Raw genomic sequence first — 22872 nt, forward strand, 5'->3', positions numbered from 1 at the left:
GATGTTAGTGGAGAGGGCTTGGAGCAGCACATCCAGGAAACTGAGATCCCAATCGACAGAGACAAGCACCCGATCGATCTTGGTCATAACCACTTGTTCTCTCTCATTGGACCACGTGAATCGCCTACCATGCATATATATCTCTTTGAGCTCGTTGTTATCCACAAACGATTTGAACTTCCTCGTCATGCTCCTATTAAGGTTCGAATTGCTTTTCTCCTCGGCTCTAATGATCGTGTTAAAGACTCCAAGCACCATCCAGGGGCCCGGAGACACGTCCCTTCTTAGCTGGAGATCCACGAGGAACTGAGTTTTTAGCTCATCCCCTTGAGGTCCGTACACTGCCGACAACCACCATTCGAAGCCATCTTTGTTACGCACCAAGCCCGAGAGGAAGTTAGTATCCCGAGTGATGTTGTGGATAACCAAGAACGAACTATCCCATCCCAAAAGAATACCCCCCTAGTGTTCGAAGCAGGCAAGTAGGCGAAACCATCAAAAGATGGTCCGATGCATTGCATTACCAAATAAGAATCAAAAGCTTCAAGCTTGGTTTCTTGAAGACATACAAAATTTGCCGCGACCACAAACTCCCTAACTGCGTTTCTTTTGGTGGGGTTGTTGAGCCCTCTCATGTTCCAACAAAGAACTTGAGGGTTCCAATCCATGATAACCAAAGGCACACCCACACCAACGACGACAAGCAACTCAAGCCGTGCCCAACAACACCGTAGTGCCGGAGCTCATCTCAGGAGCCGGTGGTACCTCCTTACCAAACAGTGCCGCGATCACCCTCACATGTTGTTCCCTCAAAGGAGAGTTGAAGAGCTCGGCCAACTCCGTGATCATGTCGTCATTGCCATCCAAATCCTTCGGAACCAGCCCTAGCGCTCGCATAAGCACGTTCTCAGCCTGCGTGGCCTTGGACTTCCCAGCCGAAGCCCTCTTGGCGCTGCATATCGTCCTTCAGGGGGTGAAAGTCTCGGCTTCCGGCCTCAGAGAGGACTGCACCTCAAGAAGAAGCGGAGGGGCCAACTTTCTAACCAGAGCGTTACAGAACCACTTAAGCTTCCCGAAAGCAATCACCTCATGGGGTGTCATGCCCCCATCTCCCTCCAGAATCAGTGTTTGCATGGCCTGTTAACGTTCAGAATCACCTGAACCATCGCGCGATCCTGAGAGTGCGCCACTTGTAACTGCATGTCCACACATGCAGGGGAAGCCGCCCCAATCATTTGGCGGGTCCTCCTGCTGCACCGAGATCGCCACCGAATTTGTCTTCATGCCCGAGCCAATCAGCAGCTCCAGAATCAACGGCTCGTCCACCAAAGCCTCCGCACCAGAGCCCACTGCATCCACTAGCGAGCCATGCGCCAATCCAGAAACCGCGGGCGGGTCCACCACGATCTCTCAAGGGGGCATGACAGGCACGGAAGCCGAGCCAGGGGGATGGACACATCGGGTGGCCCCACGAGTCTCACAGACCACGCCAGGGTGGGGTCCAACAGATCCTGATCCACCTCGGGGCCCGCCTGCTGCGTCTGTGGAGAACCGCGCACCAGCAACCCAGACTGACCCACCATTCCACACTTCATCGTATCCGCCTCCTTGGACCCCACTAACGGAGCCTGGCTAGTGGGCACTGCTACGTCTTGAGCTTGCGTTGGTTTTCCTTAAAGAGGAAAGGGTGATGCAGCAATAGTAGCGTAAGTATTTCCCTCAGTTTTTTAGAACCAAGGTATCAATCCAGTAGGAGGCTCCTCAGAAGTCCCACGCACCTACACAAACAAACAAAGAACTCGCAACCAACGCAATAAAGGGGTTGTCAATCCCTTCACGGCCACTTGCGAAAGTGAGATCTGATAGAGATAATATGATAAGATAAATATATTTTTGGTATTTTATAATATAGATTGGAAAAGTAAAGATGCAAATAAAAGTAGATGGCAAACTTATATGATAGAAGATAGACCCGGGGGCCATAGGTTTCACTAGTGGCTTCTCTCAAGATAGCATAAGTATTTCGGTGGATGAACAAATTACTGTCAAGCAATTGATAGAAAAGCGAATAATTATGAGATTATCTAGGCATGATCATGTATATAGGCATCACGTCCGTGACAAGTAGACCGACTCCTGCCTGAATCTACTACTATTACTCCACACATCGACCGCTATCCAGCATGCATCTAGAGTATTAAGTTCAGAAAGAACATAGTAACGCATTAAGAAAGATGACATGAAGTAGAGGGATAAACTCATGCAATATGATATAAACCAATGTTTTAAATAGCCGGCTATAGCTCCGCTATAGCCCGCAATATAGCCTTTTCAGCAGGGTGCCGCTAAATGGTCCCATGTACAAATAGCCCGCTATAGCCTGCTATAGCCCGCTATAGCTCCGCTATAGCTAATTTTGAGGTCCGCCGCTATTTGACAATAGCCCGCTATTTAAAACATTGATACAAAGCCCATCTTTTTATCCTCGATGGCAACAATACAATACGTGCCTTGCTGCCCCTGCTGTCACTGGGAAAGGACACCGCAAGATTGAACCCAAAGCTAAGCACTTCTCCCATTGCAAGAAAGATCAATCTAGTAGGCCAAACCAAACTGATAATTCGAAGAGACTTGCAAAGATAACTTAATCACACATAAAAGAATTCAGAGGAGATTCAAATATTTCTCATAGATAAACTTGATCATAAACCCACAATTCATCGGATCTCGACAAACACACCGCAAAAAGAGTTACATCGAATAGATCTCCAAGAAGATCGAGGAGAACTTTGTATTGAGATTCAAAGAGAGAGAAGAAGCCATCTAGCTAATAACTATGGACCCGAAGGTCTGTGGTAAACTACTCACAACTCATCAGAGGGGCTATGGTGTTGATGTAGAAGCCCTCCGTGGTCGATTCCCCCTCCGGCGGAGCGCTGGCGAAGGCTCCAAGATGGGATCTCGCGGATACAGAAGGTTACGGTGGTGGAAATAGTTTTTCGTGGTCGCCTCTGATGGTTTCGGGGTACGTGGGTATATATAGGAGGAAGAAGTAGGTCGGTGAACGCCCGAGGGGCCCACGAGATAGGGGGCGCGCCCACCAGGGAAGGGCGCGCCCTCCACCCTCGTGGCCTCCTCGATCGCTTCTTGACGTGCACTCCAAGTCCTCTGGATCACGTTCATTCCAAAAATCACACTCCCGAAGGTTTCATTCCGTTTGGACTCCGTTTGATATTCCTTTTCTTTGAAATACTGAAATAGGCAAAAAAAACAGCAATACGGGTTGGGCCTCCGGTTAGTAGGTTAGTCCCAAAAAATGATATAAATGTGTAAAGTAAAGCCCATAAACATCCAAAACAGGTAATATAATAGCATAGAACAATCAAAAATTATAGATACGTTGGAGACGTATCAAGCATCCCCAAGCTTAATTCCTGCTCGTCCTCGAGTAGGTAAATGATAAAAATAGAATTTTTGATCTGGAAGGCTACCTAGCATAATTCTCAATGTAATTTTATTTATTGTGGCATGAATGTTCAGATCCAAATGATTCAAAATAAAAGTTCATATTGACATAAGAAATAGTAATACTTCAAGCATACTAATCAAAGTAATCATGTCTTCTCAAAATAGCATGGCTAAAGAAAGTTATCCCTACAAAATCATATAGTCTGGCTATGCTCTATCTTCATCACACAAAGTATTTAATCATGCACAACCCCGATGACAAGCCAAGCAATTGTTTCATACTTTAGTAATCACAAACTTTTTCAATCTTTCACGCAATACATGAGCGTGAGCCATGGACATAACACTTATGTGGAATAGAATGGTGGTTGTGGAGAAGACAAAAAAGGAAGATAGTCTCACATCAACTAGGCGTATCAACGGGCTATGGAGATGCCCATTAATAGATATCAATGTGAATGAGTAGGGATTGCCATGCAACGGATGCACTAGAGCTATAAATGTATGAAAGCTCAACAAAAGAAACTAAGTGGGTGTGCATCCAACTCGCTTGCTCACGAAGACCTAGGGCATTTTGAGGAAGCCCATCATTGGAATATACAAGCCAAGTTCTATAATGAAAATTCCCACTAGTATATGAAAGTGACAACATAGGAGACTCTCTATCATGAAGATCATGGTGCTACTTTGAAGCACAAGTGTGGTAAAAAAGGATAGTAGCATTGTCCCTTCTCTCTTTATCTCTCATTTTCATTTTTTTAATTTTTTATTTGGGCCTTCTCCCTTTTTTTCTTTGGCCTCTTTTCCTTTTTTTCAGTCCGGAATCTCATCCCAACTTGTGGGGGAATCATAGTCTCCATCATCCTTTCCTCACTTGGGACAATCCTCTAATAATGAAAAATCATCACACTCTTATTTGTTAACAACTCATGAATTACAACTCGATACTTAAAACAAAATATGACTCTATGTGAATGACTCCGGCGGTGTACCGGGATGTGCAATGAATCAAGAGTGACATGTATAAAAGAATTATGAATGGTGGCCTTGCCACAAATACAATGTCAACTACATGATCATGCAAGGCAATATGACAATGATGATGTATGTCATAATAAACGGGATGGTGGAAAGTTGCATGGCAGTATATCTCGGAATGGCTATGGAAATGCCATGATAGGTAGGTATGGTGGCTGTTTTGCAGAAGATATAAGGAGGTTTATGTGTGATAGAGCGTATCATATCACGGGGTTTGGATGCACCGGCGAAGTTTGCACCAAATCTCAAGGTGAGAAAGGGCAATGCACGGTACCGTAGAGGCTAGCAAATTGCGGAAAGGTAAGAGTGCGTATAATCCATGGACTCACATTAGTCATAAAGAACTCATATACTTATTGCAAAAGTTTATTAGCCCTCGAAGCAAAGTACTACTACGCATGCTCCTAGGGGAAGGGTTGGTAGGAGTTAACCATCACACGATCCCGACCTCCACACATAAGGAAAGCAATAAAAGAACACCTTATGCTTCAAATTTGTCACACAACGTTAACCATACGTGCATGCTACGGGACTTGCCAACCTTAACACAAGTATTTCTCAGTTTCACAATTACTCAACTAGCACAACTCTAACATTACCACCTTTATATCTCAAAACAATTATCAAGTATCAACTTTTCATGATATTCAATGAACTCAATATGGAGGTGTTTATTGTATCCATCTTAGATGCCTATTATATTAGGACTAATTTCACGATTAAAGCAAATTACCATGCTATTTAAGACTCTCAAAATAATATAAGTGAAGCATGAGAGATCAATAATTTCTATAAAATAAAACCACCACCGTGCTCTAAAAACATATAAGTGAAGCACTAGAGCAAAAACTATATAGCTCAAAAGATATAAGTGAAGCACATAGAGTATTCTAATAAATTCCGATTCATGTGTGTCTCTCTCAAAAGGTGTGTACAGCAAGGATGATTGTGGTAAACTAAAAAGCAAAGACTCAAATCATACAAGATGCTCCAAGCAAAACACATATCATGTGGTGAATAAAAATATAGCCCCAAGTAAAGTTACCGATAGACGAAGACGAAAGAGGGGATGCCTTCCGGGGCATCCCCAAGCTTAAGCTTTTGGTTGTCCTTGAATTTTACCTTGGGGTGCCTTGGGCGTCCCCAAGCTTAGGCTCTTGCCACTCCTTGTTCCATAATCCATCAAATCTTTACCCAAAACTTGAAAACTTCACAACACAAAACTCAACAGAAAATCTCATGAGCTCCGTTAGCGAAATAAAACAAATTACCACTTTAAGGTACTGTAATGAACTCATTCTTTATTTATATTGGTGTTAAACCTAATTTATTCCAACTTCTCTATGGTTCATAAGCTCCATTACTAGCCATAGATTCATCAAAATAAGCAAACAACACACGAAAAACAGAATCTGTCAAAAACAGAACAGTCTGTAATAATCTGTATCTAACGCAAACTTCTGTAACTTAAAAATTCTACCAAAATAGGAAATCCTAGATAATTTGTTTATTGATCTACTGCAATTGTAATCAGTATTTTATCACGTTCTGGTGATTTTTAACAATTGTTTTCGTGAACAGAAAGTTTCTGGAATTTTCAGCAAGATCAAATAACTATCATCCAAGAAGATCCTATAGGTTTCACTTAGCACAAACACTAATTAAAACATAACAACAAATCTAAACAAAGGCTAGATCAAATATTTATTACTAAAAAGGAACAAAAAGCAAGAAACAAAAATAAAATTGGGTTGCCTCCCAACAAGCGCTATCATTTAATGCCCCTAGCTAGGCATAAAAGCGAAGATAGATCTGAGTATTGTCATCTTTGGTATGCAATCCATAAGTGGCTCTCATAATAGATTCATAAGGTAATTTAATCTTGTTTCTAGGGAAGTGTTCCATGCCTTTCCTTAACGGAAATTGGAATCTAATATTCCCTTCCTTCATATCAATAATTGCACCAATCGTTCTAAGGAAAGGTCTACCAAGAATAATAGGACACGAAGGATTGCAATCTATGTCAAGAACAATGAAATCTATGGGCACATAGTTCCTATTTGCAACAATAAGAACATCATTCATTCTTCCCATAGGTTTCTTAATAGTGGAATCCGCAAGATGCAAGTTTAGAGAACAATCATCAAATTCACGGAAACCTAGCAAATCACACAAAATTTTTGGAATCGTGGAAACACTAGCACCCAAATCGCACAAAGCATAGCATTCATGATATTTAATTTTAATTTTAATAGTAGGTTCCCACTCATCATAAAGTTTTCTAGGGATAGAAACTTCTAATTCAAGTTTTTCTTCGTAAGATTGCATTAAAGAATCAACGATATGTTTGATAAAGGCCTTATTTTGACTATAAGCATGAGGAGAATTTAGCATGGATTGCAACAAGGAAATACAATCTATTAAAGAACAATTATCATAATTAAATTCCTTCAAATCCAAAATAGTGGGTTCCATACTATCTAAAGTTTTGACCTCTTCAATCCCACTTTTACCAATTTTTGCATCAAGATCTAAAAACTCCGAATTATTGGGACGCCTTTTAACTAAAGTTGACTCATCTCCAGTCCCATCATTATCAAGATTCATATTGCAAAACAAAGATTTAATAGGAGACACATCAATAACTTTTAGATCTTCATCTTTATTCTCATAAAAACTAGAAGAACACGCCTTTACAAAGCAATCTTTCTTAGCACGCATCCTAGCGGTTCTTTCTTTGCACTCATCAATGGAAATTCTCATGGCTTTGAGAGACTCATTGATATCATGTTTAGGTGGAATAGATCTAAGTTTCAAAGAATCAACATCAAGAGAAATTGTACCCACGTTCCTAGCCAATTCATTAACCTTAAGCAATTTTTCTTCAAGCAAAGCATTGAAATTCTTTTGAGAAATCATAAACTATTTAACACTAGTCTCAAATTCAGAGGGCATCTTATTAAAAGTTCCATAAGAGTTGTTGTAGGAATTAGCATAATTATTAGAGGAATTACTAGGGAACGACCTAGGATTAAAGTTTCCTCTATACGCGTTGTTACCAAAATTATTCCTTCCAACAAAATTAACATCCATAGAATCATTATTATTCTCAATAAAAGTAGACAAAGGCATATCATTAGGATCAGAAGAAACACTCTTATTAGCAAACAATTTCATAAATTCATCCATCTTTCCACTCAAAACATTAATCTCTTCAATTGCATGCACCTTTTTACTAGTAGATCTTTCAGTGTGCCATTGAGAATAATTAACCATAATATTATCTAGGAGTTTAGTAGCTTCTCCTAAAGTGATTTCCATAAAAGTGCCTCCCGCGGCCGAATCTAAAAGATTTCTAGAAGCAAAATTCAATCCGGCATAAATTTTTTGTATAATCATCCATAAATTCAAACCATGTGTAGGGCAATTACGTATCATTAATTTCATTCTCTCCCAAGCTTGTGCAACGTGTTCATGATCAAGTTGCTTAAAATTCATAATATCGTTTCTGAGAGAGATAATCTTAGCGGGAGGAAAATACTTAGAGATAAAAGCATCCTTGCACTTATTCCAAGAGTCAATACTATTTTTAGGCAAAGACGAAAACCAAGTTTTAGCACGATCTCTAAGTGAAAACGGAAATAGCTTCAATTTAACTATATCATTGTCCACATCTTTCTTCTTTTGCATATCACATAAATCAACAAAGCTATTTAGATGGGTAGCGGCATCTTCACTAGGAAGGCCGGCGAATTGATCTTTCATGATAAGATTCAACAAAGCAGCATTAATCTCACAAGATTCAGCATCGGTAAGAGGAGCAATCGGAGTGCTAAGAAAATCATTATTGTTGGTATTGGAGATGTCACACAATTTAGTATTGTCTTGAGCCATCGTGACAAACAAGCAATCCAACACACAAGCACACAAGAAGCAAACGAAAAGAGACGAACGAAAAGAGCGGGCGAATAAAAAGGCAAGGGTGAAGTGGGAGAGAGGAAAACGAGAGATAAATGGCAAATAATGTAATGCGAGGGATAAGAGTTTGTGATGGGTACTTGGTATGTCTTGACTTGTGCGTAGACTCCCCGACAACGGCGCCAGAAATCCTTCTTGCTACCTCTTGAGCACTGCGTTGGTTTTCCCTTGAAGAGGAAAGGGTGATGCAGCGAAGTAGCGTAAGTATATCCCTCAGTTTTTGAGAACCAAGGTATCAATCCAGTAGGAGACCACACGCAAGTCCCTTGTACCTACACAAACAAATAAGAACCTTGCAACCAACGCGATAAAGGGGTTGTCAATCCCTTCACGGCCACTTGCAAAAGTGAGATCTGATAGAGATGATAAGATAATATTTTTGGTATTCTTATGATATAGACTGAAAGTAAAGAATGCAAAATAAACGGCGCCAGAAACAGCTAGTTGACGGGAGATTATTATGATGGAAAATAGACCCCGGGGCCATAGGTTTCACTAGTGGCTTCTCTCAAGATAGCATAAGTATTATGGTGGGTGAACAAATTACTGTCGAGCAATTGATAGAATTGAGCATAGTTATGAGAATATCTAGGCATGATCATGTATATAGGCATCACGTCCGCGACAAGTACACCGACTCCTGCCTGCATCTACTACTATTACTCCACACATCGGCCGCTATCCAGCATGCATCTAGAGTATTAAGTTCATAAGAACGGAGTAACGCATTAAGCAAGTTGACGTGATGTAGAGGGATAAACTCAAGCAATATGATATAAACCCCATCTTTTTATCCTCGATGGCAACAACACAATACGTGTCGTTTCCCCTTCTGTCACTGGGATCGAGCACCGCATGATTGAACCCAAAGCTAAGCACTTCTCCCATTGCAAGAAAGATCAATCTAGTAGGCCAAACCAAACCAATAATTCAAAGAGACTTGCAAAGATAACAAATCATACATAAAAGAATTCAGAGGAGATTCAAATATTGTTCATAGATAATCTGGATCATAAACCCACAATTCATCGGATCTCGACAAACACACCGCAAAAGAAGATTACATCGAATAGATCTCCAAGAGAATTGAGGAGAACTTTGTATTGAGATCCAAAGAGAGAGAAGAAGCCATCTAGCTAATAAGTATGGACCCGAAGGTCTGAGGTAAACTACTCACACATCATCGGAGAGGCTATGGTGTTGAGGTAGAAGCCCTCCGTGATCAATGCCCCCTCCGGCGGAGCGCCGGAAAAGGCCCCAAGATGGGATCTCACGGGTACAGAAGGTTGTGGCGGTGGAAATAGGGTTTCATGGTGCTCTTCGATGTTTCCAGGGTATATGAGTATATATAGGCGAAAGAAGTCGGTCAGGAGAGCCACGAGGGGCCCACAAGGGTGGTGGGCGCGCCCAGGGGGCAGGCGTGCCTCCCTGCCTCGTGGCCTCCTCGGTTGTTTCTTGACGTCCACTCCAAGTCCTCTGGATCACGTTTGTTCCAAAAATCACGCTCCCGAAGGTTTGATTCCATTTGGACTCCGTTTGATATTCCTTTTTTGCGAAACACTGAGATAGGCAAAAAACAGCAATTTGGGCTGGGCCTCCGGTTAATAGATTAGTCCCAAAAATAATATAAAAGTGTATAGTAAAGCCCATTAAACATTCAAAACGGAATACATAATAGCATGGAACAATAAAAAATTATAGATACGTTGGAGACGTATCACCCTCCTCCGACTCCCTCGGGGTAAGAAACTGCCCGCTAGCATGCTGACTAGGCAGCAGCACCACATCCTGCCGTTGCGGTCCCCGTGGCAAGACGCAAGTCGAGGCACGCGGTGGCGAGGCAGCTGTGGTGGCGCCCTCCCGATTCAAAATACCGTCGCTATCTCGAGCGGTCACCTCGTCCCGGCCAGTCGCCACACCCAAACGGTCAAAAGCAGATAATCGAGCTATCAGCCTGTCCTGAACCAAGGCCGCTGGCCCACCTGACACGCCCACATGTAGCACCGGATCCAATGGAGGAAGCTGCCAGGCCGCCGGCTCCCGGCCACTCGCCACGACTGCGGCGAACGTCCGGCCACCTGCCGCATCCGCACGTCCGCGCGATTTATCCCCGCGCACGTCTCTCGCCCCAAACTGCCAGTCGCACTGGCGCGTGGTGGCGCCTCCACCCATGTCCAAATCTGAGCCGGGAAGCCCGCTCTGCCCACTGCCCGAGGAGGCGCCGGTGAGGATCCAGGGCTCCTCCCCGTCGGGGAAGGTGGTGCCCGCGGCCAGATGATTCAACACCCTGTACTGCAGAGTCTTTGGCTGGAAAACCTCCCGATGCTCCTCCGGCTCCGGCACCGCCAACCATTTGCGAGTAGGAATCGCCTCCGGGTCCGCTGTCCAGGCAAGCAGCTTGAAAGAGGCCAGGTCAGACCGCGACGAAGTCTCCAACGCGATAGACTCGATGAAGCACGAACCACCCAGAAGACTTTCCACCACCTCGAGCTCCCATGCGTGGGGGGGATGCCTTCCAACTCCAAGCTGACCCTGGTCCGGAGCGCCGCGAACACCGCCTGGTTCTGTCGAATCCACCTCCTGAACGCAAGCCTGATCCCTCTGAACTCTAGCACCGGCTGCAAACCCACACTGGCTCGATCCTCCTGCCTCGCAAACACCACCAAGAAATCCTCCGGCATGAACGGGCACTCTATCCGGTGAGATACCCCGCTTCTCGTGCAGCGCCTGCAGAACCAACTCTGGCGAGAGCTCCGACCTGTCTCCACCGAAGTACACGACCATGGTGTTCTGAAGACGCCCCTCAAGCTCCACCATAGCCCTCGAACGCCTGACAACACAGAGCTCAGCCGGCGCCATCTCCAAATCAGGAGCGACCTCCAAACGAGGATCCGGCGGGAAGGGCCAGACCGCCGGCGCCGCGACGCCCGGAAGTGACGATGAAGGAGGTGGCAGCGCACGCGGCGCCGACTGGCTCGGCCTTGACGGACCCGAGCGCGCTCCCACGCGCGATCCTGAAGCGCCTCTGGCCACCTTGGCAGCGGCGTCGCGCCTGAGCTCCTCCACCGGCGACGGACTGCGCGGCCTCTTGCACTGGCTGGCGACATGACCGGACAACCTGCATCGGAGGCACACCACCTTGTTCGTGCAGTCCTTCAGGAAATGCCCCTTCTCGAGGCACTTGAAACATCTGTCCCGCATCTCCGGCGAGACCTCCTTGCGGCCGGGCAAAGGGCGCCGGGGAATCTCCACCGACGGCCGCTCCTCGAGGCGGCGCTTCCAAAGCGTCCTCTTTGAGGCAGGCGCTTCCTACCATGGCGAGATCCGCCGCGACGGGCCGCCCGCGAGACCCTCCTCCGGCCGAGCTGCGGGGACCCCGTCCCCAGCCGAGCTCTCCGACGCCGACGCCGACGAGAGGCCAAGACCAGAGACGACCGGCCGCTCACCCTGGAAGGCCGAGGTGACGGAACAAGGACTGGATCCCATGGCGCGCGCGGGGGGGGGGGGGGGGGGGGGTGCGCGAGGAGAAGAGGAGCGCACCGCGCGAGGAAGAGCAGGGCGGGTGGCCGCCGGAGCGGCTAGCGGCGGTGTGGTGGACGCCGGCGTCGGAGTGACGCACGGCGGGGCGGCGGGATTGCTCTCGCTCTCTCTCCAAAACTCTTTTCCCCAGTCGATTTTTGTGGGCCATTTGAAAACCCCAGAACATCATAGACATTTTCTCACTGGTTAGCGATGGATCCTCCCTATCCCCAACCACTCGAGCACATGGTTCCGGAAAACTATGTGCGATTGAGGGTCCAAACCGTATGAATAGCCCTAAATTGTAGTAGTGACTCCTACTAAGTTGATGCATCTCCATCAAAACGTAGAATAGCTCGTGTCCGTTTTGGTGAGGAAGAGTCCACATCTTGACGAAAAATGTGTCCATTTTGACATGGAAATACCGATTGTCGTGATCCACCGTCAGTTTCACACCACCCTTTCTGCAAAAGCCTTCATGATATACAGTTATATTGTGCTCCATGGAGTTGTGGTGGTGGTTGACTTTTGATTTATATGTTGGTTGGCTCCCATGCTTTTTGTAAAAAAAAATCCTTAATATGAATCAGATATGAAGTACTTTAGGGTGTTTTCCTATTAAAAAAATGCTCTATTCTCACACACTGCAATATTTATGGGAGAACACATTTACATATGTGATGATATTACTGTTTCAATGCCCATATGGGATAAATAATGCAATAATACAATTCTGTATGTCATGCACTGATGCACAAATGGACAACAAAGTAGTGTATACTTAAATTAGATGGCCAAATCTTATTTATTTTAATGGTTTGTGCAAATTATACGTTTGCACCAAATTCCTTTTGATGTACACACACCAGAATACAATTCTGACTCCCCTACGTGCGCGGTTGGGGTTTCCTTCCTCTTAGGCAATTGCGATCGTCTTCGAGTCCAACCTACATGTGTTCGGCCTGAGGTCCGGGATCCCCCTCGTCCTTCTTGGCCGGTCCTCCTGACCTCCGCCGAATGGAGATCCCCTCTGATGCTCACGCCGTCACGAGCGGCGCGGCGTGGCGACCGCCAAGGTGAATCTTGGTGACTTTTTTGATCAACTTGATCTTAATGACGAAGAGTTCGATGATGTTGTGGTGGATGAGGATGACCCAGAGATCAGCGATAGTGTTTGGTGCTTGGCTCTAGCTAGGGCTCATACTCAGAAAATCTTCGGCCAATCTGTGTTCTATAGAGACACGAGAGCGGCTTGGAATCCGGTGCAAAGTATAAGGTTCCGCCCTGTCGGACCTAACTTATTTGCAACTTATCGAGTTATTTTCCATTGTAACGATGCCTTGGAAGAGGAGATTCATGCATTGATGCCAGGAATGGTCCTGGCTATCCAACATACAACACTTTCAATTATGGTTCAGTCAGATTCTTCTAAAGCACTATCAGTTCTATCAAACAATGCATTGGTTCGTTCGGTATATGGGCATTTAGTTTAAGAAATTAAAGAGTTGATGTGTAATAGGGAGTTTTGTTCACAGAAGATTCACCGTAGTTAGAATAGAGTTGCGGATTGGTTGGCCAACTATAGCCGCTGCGGATTTATCCTTGCTGTCGGTTTCACCTTGTATTGAGGATTTGTGGCCTCTGAACTGTAACACTACTACAATGCAATAAAACTCCCTTTACCCCACAAAAGAAAAACATACACCAGAATACAAATACCCATGATTATGTTTTTCATTTTTTTTTGCAACTTGTTAGAAAAAGAGATAAGGCAAAAAAAAAAAAGGAATGCGAATCAATCCATGTTGGAGTTAAACATTTTTGTCCTTTGCTTCAGGTAGTTGACAGGCGTGTGAGTGCTCCCCTAGCTTTTTTCTCCCTCCCTTCCTCCAATGGCCACCACCGCATCCAAGTACCCCCAGCACTACGACGACGATGAGGATGACGACGACGAATTCGAGGACGACGACGACGATGACGATCCCTCCCGCCCGCTTCCCGCCGGCAGCGCGGAGGATCGCCTCGAGGCCGTTCTTCGCCGCCTCACGGCGGACGAGGTCCGGATCCGGGTGCACGACGTCACGATCCGGGGCTGCGCCCGCACGCGCCGGGCCGCCGCGGAGGCAGCGGTGGGGCAGGACCTCGCGCGCGCCGCTACCGTGCCGGAGCTCCTGCGTGCCGCCGCAGCGGCCGGCGAGCGGCTCCGTCGCCTCGGCGCCTTCGAATCCGTCTCCATCACCCTAGACACCGCGCCACCGGGGGTCCCTGCGGACGCGAGAGGCGGCGCCGTCGTCGTCCTTGTCGACGTCACCGAGGCTAGGGGCCGCGCTGCCGGCGGGCTCGGCGTCTTCGCCAACACGGAGGTCCACACCGATCTCAACGAAAATGTCTTCCTTCTGTTGAACTGGGCTGACTTGCACGATTGCTTGATTTATTAACGTCAGACCAATACCGCCTTAATTCAATTTAGGGACGAGAGTCTAATTTAGCCAATTGAGGCATTCAGCTAAAACATTAGAGAATGGAGTACTTGAAACTGATTTGTATTTAGCTTCTTTTCTCCCACAATGATTAGATAATGCTTTCCCTTCGTATTGTAGCCTTTATCTAGAAGGTATCTGCAGTGTCTTGGGTGATGGATAGGAATGAGACAAATTGAGGTGTATGTGTGAATGTGTTTTGTTTCAAAAGAATGGAGCATGCAGTTCTTGCATTTACTTTGGGAAAACGAGAAATTGTTCTTATTCAGCAAAGGAATGGACTGTGATTGTTCTTGCGTCGACCTGCTACATGCACTTTGTGGCGTCACACTGTAGTTTTGCTAACATTTCCTAGTTTTTGCACACACAAATTATAGGTTCCTTTTAATGATTTCCTGTTCTAGCCCTTTGTGTGGAAGCCATGTTTATGTTAGTACAGCCATGGCCCACTGCATAACTGGGTGTAGGTTTGTGTGGGTCCGGGGTGGGGGTTGTGTTAATCATGCAAGGGTATTTCTAACGATCTCTTCTGGTAGGGAGTAGGATGCCATGGTGGTTATTATCAGCTGTACTATCCCAATGCATCCTTGAAGTTACTCATGCCATTAATTTCTCCCCCTTCAAATCTCTTGCAGACAAGATCATGCTCAGTTGAAGGTTCACTGAGGTTCAAGAATCTATTTGGATACTGTGAGACCTGGGATGCATCTGGTCTTCTTGGTTTAGATCAGACAATGGAGCTCAGTGTTGGAGCCTTAATACCGAGAATTGGATCAATACCCACTCCACTGATGGCTCAAGTGTCATTTCTCTCTGAGGACTGGTTAAAGTCCTCACTCAGAGAACACCTGATGGGGGTTTCTGTTGGGTTGCTCTCCACGATGAACCATAACCTTGCTTACAATCTCTCATGGAGAACTATAATTGACCCAGCACGGTTGTCCTCCAGTTCCATAAGGGACCAGTTAGAGCATAGCCTACTATCCTCTATTAAATATACATACAAAATTGACCAGAGAGATTCAAGCATAAGACCTACACGTGGATATGCTTTTCTTTCATCTTCTCAAGTTGGAGGTCTTGCCCCAGACAGCAAAAACACGCGTTTTGTTAGACAGGTATGTCGAAAATCTTTATGTTTGTAGTCATACTTTGTATTCCATTTCAGGATGTAGATTTTTTGTCCATCCTTTTCAATCTTTGCTCCTGCTTGACAAAATCAGCAACTTTGACTTTGAATGGAATAGTCTCCATCGTTATTTTCTAGTACTAGAATATAATGTGGTATACATTAGGGAAAATACTATCTTTAGCAACTGAACCTATTCAAACGGAAACATCTAGAAGTAGCAAAAACATACATTTTCAGTTGTCATTAGCATGACTAATTTTTATTCACCCTGCATTAGGAATTTGATCTTCGGGTAGCTATGCCACTGGGTGTGTGGAATGGTGCTCTGAATGCCGGAGTGGCTGCTGGGGTCATCCATCCATTGGCCACAGGATCAACATGCTCTATCTCATCACTTCCAGAACGCTTTTACTTGGGCGGCAATAGGTCTCTTGTTTGCCGCTTGGGTGGACCGTCATCACTATTGGGCTTCAAGTCAAGGGGGCTAGGACCAACAGACTCACAAGCCTGTGCCCCCAAGAATTCTGAAAATGCTGCTCCCATTTCTCCTGAGCTAGATGCACTGGGAGGTGACATAGCAGTCACAGCCTTTGCTGATCTTTCATTTGATCTACCTCTGAAGCCACTCAGGGAGCTTGGGATTCATGGCCATGCATTTGTCTCAGCTGGGAACCATGCTAAGTTCACAGAGCGTGATATCAGAAGATTTTCCGTTACCGAGTTCCTAAAAACGTTCAGGAGTTCTGCAGGATTTGGTGTGGTTGTGCCAACCAGATTGTTTCGCATAGAGGTTTGTGCTTGGCATCCCTCATCTGCATCATTGAAGTAACTGGTGAAATTACATTATTTTGTCAATGATACACAGTATAACATATTAGTTTTTTGTACTGAATAAGTGTTTTCCTTTTTTTTACCAGATGAACTACTGCCACATCCTAAAACAGTTTGCTAATGACAGGGCGAAGACAGGCATACAGTTCAACTTCTCTTCGCCCTAATTTATTTTGCTACACCTTTCTATGAAGATGAATATTTGTATTAATTTTTCTTAATATGACCCCACTTGTCATTTTTTTCCCAAGAACTTGCAAGCCTCTCTAGAAATTCACAAACTGTAGGTGACGATGAATTCTTGTCCTGGCTTGTTGATTAATTGTTGTGGCCTGTAAAGTCTCGAATCTGAATGAAAATAAGAGATAGAGGGATTCAGTTTTCAATGCTTATCAACATGCTTCTGGAAGTGAGAGAAATAGTGATGTGTACGGAGAAAGATTGTACAGTGTGTGTAAATATTTTCCTGGAATCATGTTTTGGAAATTCTTATGAATTGACTGCTGGCTATCTTACCGTTGTGATTGCATAGGCAGAAATAGACATCTACTATGATGTTGGTCATCTTGCCGTGTAAAACATTAGCCGATTTTCTTTTTTGGTGTAGAGTAGAGGAGAAACACAGGTCATTTTCAGCTGTTACGGAACAACTTTATTGCTGATCTCAGACGGAAGAACATATACATGTGTATCCAGACGGACAGCAGATTCAGATTTCTAAGAGGACGGCGACATCTCTATCCAGGTGCTACGTACATCTCTCTTTTTCTGCAGTTGCAGGTAAGGCAGCTGCCACCCTGTTTGACATAATATGCCACGGGTTTGGTGAACCTAAACATTGCTGATTATGTTTGGCGTACTGTTGATCGAATTCTCCTTTTTGTCACAGTCAGTACCTGCACCCTTAACTAATTTCTTATTGCTACCATATATATTCTTTCTTTGTGGAGATTCTTTTACAGTTTCTGTTTCAGTCTACCTCTTCTAAGCTTCTTGTTTCTTTGCAATATCAGCCTGCATGAAACAGATAAATTTATGATTCTGCTTGATGATCTAATTAATTACAAAGTAAATCAGACAGATTAAGCAAATGGACTATTATTGCAGCTAGGACGATTAGCTGTCCAAGTTAGCTGGTCTTTGAAACTGGGATGATGAGGAAAAAAGAGGATTCTTTAATGTAGATCGAAAAGGCTAGTTCCGATTTGCTTTGAAAAGAATTTAGCATGGAATGGAATTAAGGATTCGCTTTGTACCATGCAAGTGTCAATAATGACAATAATGCAAAACGGAAAACTGGACATGCTTTGTTATGTCATTCATTCATATAAAGCTATATTGTCATTCTCTGAAAAAAAAACATAGCTCTATATGCTCTACACGTGCATGTTTGCTGAGATTTTGTCCTTTCATTTTCTTGAAATGATTTTGTCTGGTGGTCAATAAGTTTTGTTTACTTAGAGATCGAAATGCATAAAATATAGGAGAAAATCTGAAGGAGTTTAATCAAGAAGCACCAGTACACCTATTGGACTACCTGTACTATTTGCACTGCTAAGTAGTGGTATATCTGCCAGAGATGTCACTTTTTAAAATTTTGTTAGGGAAGAATGAAGAAAGAGAGTCAAAAAGAAGAATTTAATTGTGTACAAGTACCGTAAAGGTAAAGTGCTATCAGTTTATTGAACACCATTCAACAAAAAGTTTGATTAATAAAGTGTCCAATGCGTGTCAGGGTTACTACACTATATGTACTACAGATTATTGTCCTTTAGTTATGTCCATAATACATCTGGAGTACTCCCTTCATAAAGAAATATAAGAGCATTTAGATCAAATAGTGATCTAAGCGCTCTTATATTTCTTTACAGAGGGAGTATGGAGGTGCACTTGGTTTGATTTGTGCCCACAGGTCTTGGGGAAATTTGGTACTCTAGTACCAGATGCAAATACACTAATTTGTTCAAACCACGGCACTTTGTCAGGGTTGTTTATGGGTTGAATGTGAATGTTAAATTCAAACTTCATTAAAAAAAATATGGAAACGCTAAAAGTCTGACGTCAGATTTTTAAGCATGGCAAGTCGAACGTTTTATGACAAAAATATGTTGTTGCGAGGATAGCAATTTTCTTTAGCGAGCAAGGCAATTCCTTACAAAAAACTGAACATGGCAAAGGATTTGCCATGTTTGCTAAAGGAATTTGCCATCCTCGCAACAACATAATTTGTCATCTCGGACGTTTGATTTGGCATATGCTTAAAAGTCTGACGTTCAATTTGTAGTGAAATCCAAAAGATAAGAAAAGTTGATGATTATTGACCAACTAGCAGTTTGTATGTCCAAGCTGCAGCATGGAAAGATGAGATGTGGATGTTTACGTGCATGGCATCGCCTGCAGCTCTCTAGTTGGTCAATTGGAGAACCCACCTATCTAGCTCCTTGTTCTCTGGTCCATGTTATATTATTGCTTAAACATGGTTGGCACATGGAAGGTTATATTCTTGTAAGCGCTCTGGCTATTTCCTACTAGTATAGCTTCCTAGTAGTGACCAAACTGCATGCAGTACTGCTGGTCCAGTCCAATATATATGATGATGCCAACAAGTCGTGAATGATGAACTGGATGTACGTACATCCATGGGTCATGGTGTAGGCGTACGTTCAACCTCAAAAGGCATGTAGCTTCTCTCCAACCTAGTTAGTTGTACGTCCTATTCCAGTTCTGAAATGTATGTCTTCATGGGATGAGTGGTCAAGCTTTTGGAAGTTTGACTGCTAAGATCTGCCGAATTGCATCGATAAATCCTCTCTTTGAAAATAATATTGCATTGGGTGTGGCTATGTCTCAGTCGACTGAGATTTAACCAAGTCTTAGTCAAGTGACATAGCATGCGAGAGAAAATGAAAAAACTAAGAAGAAAATTTTGCACGAATCTCAATGTAAGATCTCATGGATATAGTATCTACTGAGAGTTCGTTCGTTAAGTCTTAGTCGACTGAGACTTACAAGACTGTATCGTGCAAAATCCTTTTGTGCTACGCAATTTTTGTTGCTTATCAAAACGTACCGCAGCAGTCAGAGATTGTAGCCAAGCCTTGCATTTTGAGGACATACATGAAAAAGTCAGAAAGCGACCGACATACATTTCTAAATACAGGGAAACAAGAGTACATGTGCTTCATCAATTCATTGCTCTTCTCAAAACATGGAGTACCGCGCTGACATGTATGTATGTACACATATAAATCAGTATCAGGTTTGATGGACACATGTACCCCAAAGATGGCAGCGAGTGCATGCATGGAAACCCATGGGCGTGCACTCACACGTACACATATGTGCAGTGACTTTGTTGGACATGCTAGAAGTTTGTTAGTCTTGGCCTCTTGGGGGTACTTGTCTCCTCCTCTCGTTTTCACACCCACTGGTTAGCTGGAGACCGCAGAAAGCTACAGGCCAAAATGCAAGTTAGGAGCCCAAGACTTTGGGCAGTACTTAACTTTAATCACTAGCCTCTTAGCCGTGCCTCCTTTTTTCTCAAGGAATTATTGTCCCCTCTCCTCTCCTTGGCTAGTAGCACTAGCAGCTAGTGTTAGTGATCGACCAGCACGGCAGCACGTACTGGTTAGTTTTCCTTTCCCCTTTTCCGATCGACAGGAGCCGGCAGTACTGGCCGGTACTGTAAAGTTTTTGGGCGGTTATAACTGCATCTTTCACCCTCTCCAGATCGATCTATCCATCTATCTATCTCCCCTTTGCAGATGTAATGTATATAGGGTCTGTCTAGGTGTCACATCTAAGTTGATGTCCACTCTGTTTGTGGTCTTTTTTTTGTCCTAGTTTTTTTTTGTTTCTTGTTGCTGTATTATATACTTGTGGGAGATTAGATGTGACATCCTTAAAAAACATCTAGATGTGAATTAGACAAACTGATGTATATATGCTTCCTTCCAAGGGCCAGCCACCCGCATAAATATGAGTGAGATCATCCCTTGCTATATCGTCTCATACACGCCAGCTTAAATTCCCATATGCATCTTGACAAACCTTTCTAGATAGATAGGCAGATAGAACTGAGCCGTGACCTCACCATTAATTTGGCCCCTCTCTCTTTCTCCACACTACTGATCACTGCGATATCACCACTGACCAGATGGAGGCAGCGGCACCAAGGTCCTTGTCAACTAGCTACTAGATCGTCCGAGGCACGGCCGGTCGTCCGTTGATCTATCTCCCATGGAGGCGAGCAAGGGAGGCGATGGGAGCTCGGGCGCCTCGCCGAGCAACGATGACAGCACGGTGGAGGAGGAGGGAGCGAGCCGTCAAGAGCAGGAGGACGCCTGCAGGGGGAACTCTTTGTCGTCCTCGTCGGTGCGCCCCTACGTCCGCTCCAAGAACCCGCGCCTCCGCTGGACGCCGGAGCTCCACCACTGCTTCGTCCGCGCCATTCACAGGCTCGGCGGCCAAGACCGTAAGGCTTCCTCATTCAGTTACCATCATCTTATCCCATGTTAACTCCGTGTTTTGTGGGTGTATATATATAGGTGCAACTCCGAAGCTCGTTCTTCAGTTGATGAACGTCAGAGGGCTTAGCATAGGCCATGTCAAGAGCCACCTCCAGGTCTACGTTAATCAATTATTTAAACATCCGTGTGCAACTTAGGTTTTCTTTCTTGTCTGATGATGATCTTTCCCTGCCTGCTTTGTTTACTAATTAATGAACATATGTGTCCTCTTGCATGATGTCGTAAATTCAACCATCTTCAGATGTATAGGAGTAAGAAGATTGATGACTCAGGCCAGGGTATGTTGTGGGAGTAAAAATGAATGATTTTTCTTTCCTTGCTTTGGTGTTTTTCTGATCGATCTGATAGAATTTATTTTTGCAGTCATAGGTCATCTCCCCTTGCCCCATGCCTTCCATCATCGCCAGAGTGGCGCCGGCACCATGTTGTCAAGGTAGTTGGATCCATTAATTTTGTCTACACACCTTCAATCTGTTGCGTGGGTAGCAAATCATGCAAGCAACCAGTCCTTAGCTAGCTTCTTGATCTGACTGATCCCGTTGGTAACTATGAACTAGGTTTGGTGCTGCTGCATGGCCTCCATGGAGAAGCTTCCATGAACCATATTGGGCCCATGGTCGCCCCTTTCTTGGATCCAAGACCTACAACTCTTTGGAAGCTGAAGCCGAGGCGGCTTTCCTTCGGTCCCGAGCTCAACATGTAGCTCGGGCTGCATCTAGCAATCCGGGATTGATGATGCAGTCAGGCTGTCCATCTCGGAACGATCATCATACCATGAACCACCAGCCTAAACGACTGCTGCAACTGACAGTGCGCAATGACGACGATACCCATGTTCTTCTTGATCTTGATCTCGGTCTCTCGCTCGGTCTCCCCGTGCCGATGAGGGAGGCGAAGCGGAGGAGATCGGGCTGCGGCTGGGTGAAAGAAGGCCCTGATGAGAAAGGAGCCGATGAAGAACAAGTGGATGAGACCAGCACTGCCACTATGCTATCTCTGTCCTTGTTCTCTCCTAGGGATGCTCCTAGGAAGATGAGTAGTACTAGTGCTAGTGATCATGCAGTAGATGAGCATGCTACAAGGAGGGCAAGTACTCTTGATCTCACCATATGATCTACACAATGTGGTGATATCTCGTGGTACTTGTCCATACATACATATGTTATATATTATGTAGAGCGAACATATATACCTATGTTTTACCATACATATTATGTTATCTTCTAATTAATGTTTGTTGGTTTATAGGTGCATCTAAATTAATGAAGATATGTCCTCAGGAAAAAAGTCGTATGTTATTACGCTGGCTTTTCGGAAGATTTTTCTTTCCATTTTAAATCTAACAGTTAGTTTGAAAAGTTAAACAAAAAATCGTCCTAACCTAGGGCAGCCCAAGAGGATCCACCATCGTGATGATCGGACATGGTTTAGTTGATTTGAATCACGTGATCACTTAGAAGATTAGAGGGATGTCTATCTAAGTGGGAGTTTTAAGTAATATGATTAATTAAACTTTAATTTATTATGAACTTAGTACCTGATAGTATTTTGCATGTCTATGTTGTTGTAGATCAATGGCCCGTGCTACTGTTCCTTTGAATTTTAATGCGTTCCTAGAGAAAGCTAAGTTGAAAGATGATGATAGCAACTACATTCACTGCAACACATATAAGGTAGTTAGTCATCAGGTTAAGTAAGGGTTCGCATGCTATCAGTAAAATATGTTGATGAAAAATAAGCACATTGCAGATTTATCAGATTAATTCAAGCCACATGAAAAACCCATTTAACCAAACCAAGCATGATTAAGAATAAGGAAATATAGCACTTGTATATGTTTCTCATGTATTAAGTGCAGCCAAATTCGATTTATTCCCCCCCCCCACCCCCGCACACA

At 44.3% G+C, this 22872-nt stretch overlaps 2 protein-coding genes across 2 annotated transcripts; both read left to right on the forward strand.

Annotated features, from left to right (window-relative positions):
• The first annotated feature begins 13843 nt into the window (after nt 1–13843).
• On the forward strand, nt 13844–16838 carry LOC123120501 (SAM50-like protein SPAC17C9.06). Its single transcript, XM_044540511.1, has 4 exons — nt 13844–14366; nt 15119–15601; nt 15893–16405; nt 16533–16838. Exons 1-4 carry the CDS (start codon nt 13896–13898, stop codon nt 16611–16613), a joined length of 1548 nt encoding a protein of 515 aa, XP_044396446.1. The 5' UTR covers nt 13844–13895; the 3' UTR covers nt 16614–16838.
• A 1480-nt stretch (nt 16839–18318) lies between these two features.
• Nucleotides 18319–22273, forward strand: LOC123120502 (transcription factor LUX). Its single transcript, XM_044540512.1, has 5 exons — nt 18319–20920; nt 20994–21070; nt 21217–21253; nt 21339–21408; nt 21533–22273. The coding sequence occupies exons 1-5, from the start codon at nt 20686–20688 to the stop codon at nt 22086–22088; spliced, it is 975 nt and encodes a 324-aa protein (XP_044396447.1). The 5' UTR covers nt 18319–20685; the 3' UTR covers nt 22089–22273.
• The last annotated feature ends 599 nt before the right edge of the window (nt 22274–22872 follow it).

This window comes from Triticum aestivum, chromosome 5D (assembly GCF_018294505.1).
Source record: "Triticum aestivum cultivar Chinese Spring chromosome 5D, IWGSC CS RefSeq v2.1, whole genome shotgun sequence".
Classification (NCBI taxonomy): domain Eukaryota; kingdom Viridiplantae; phylum Streptophyta; class Magnoliopsida; order Poales; family Poaceae; genus Triticum; species Triticum aestivum.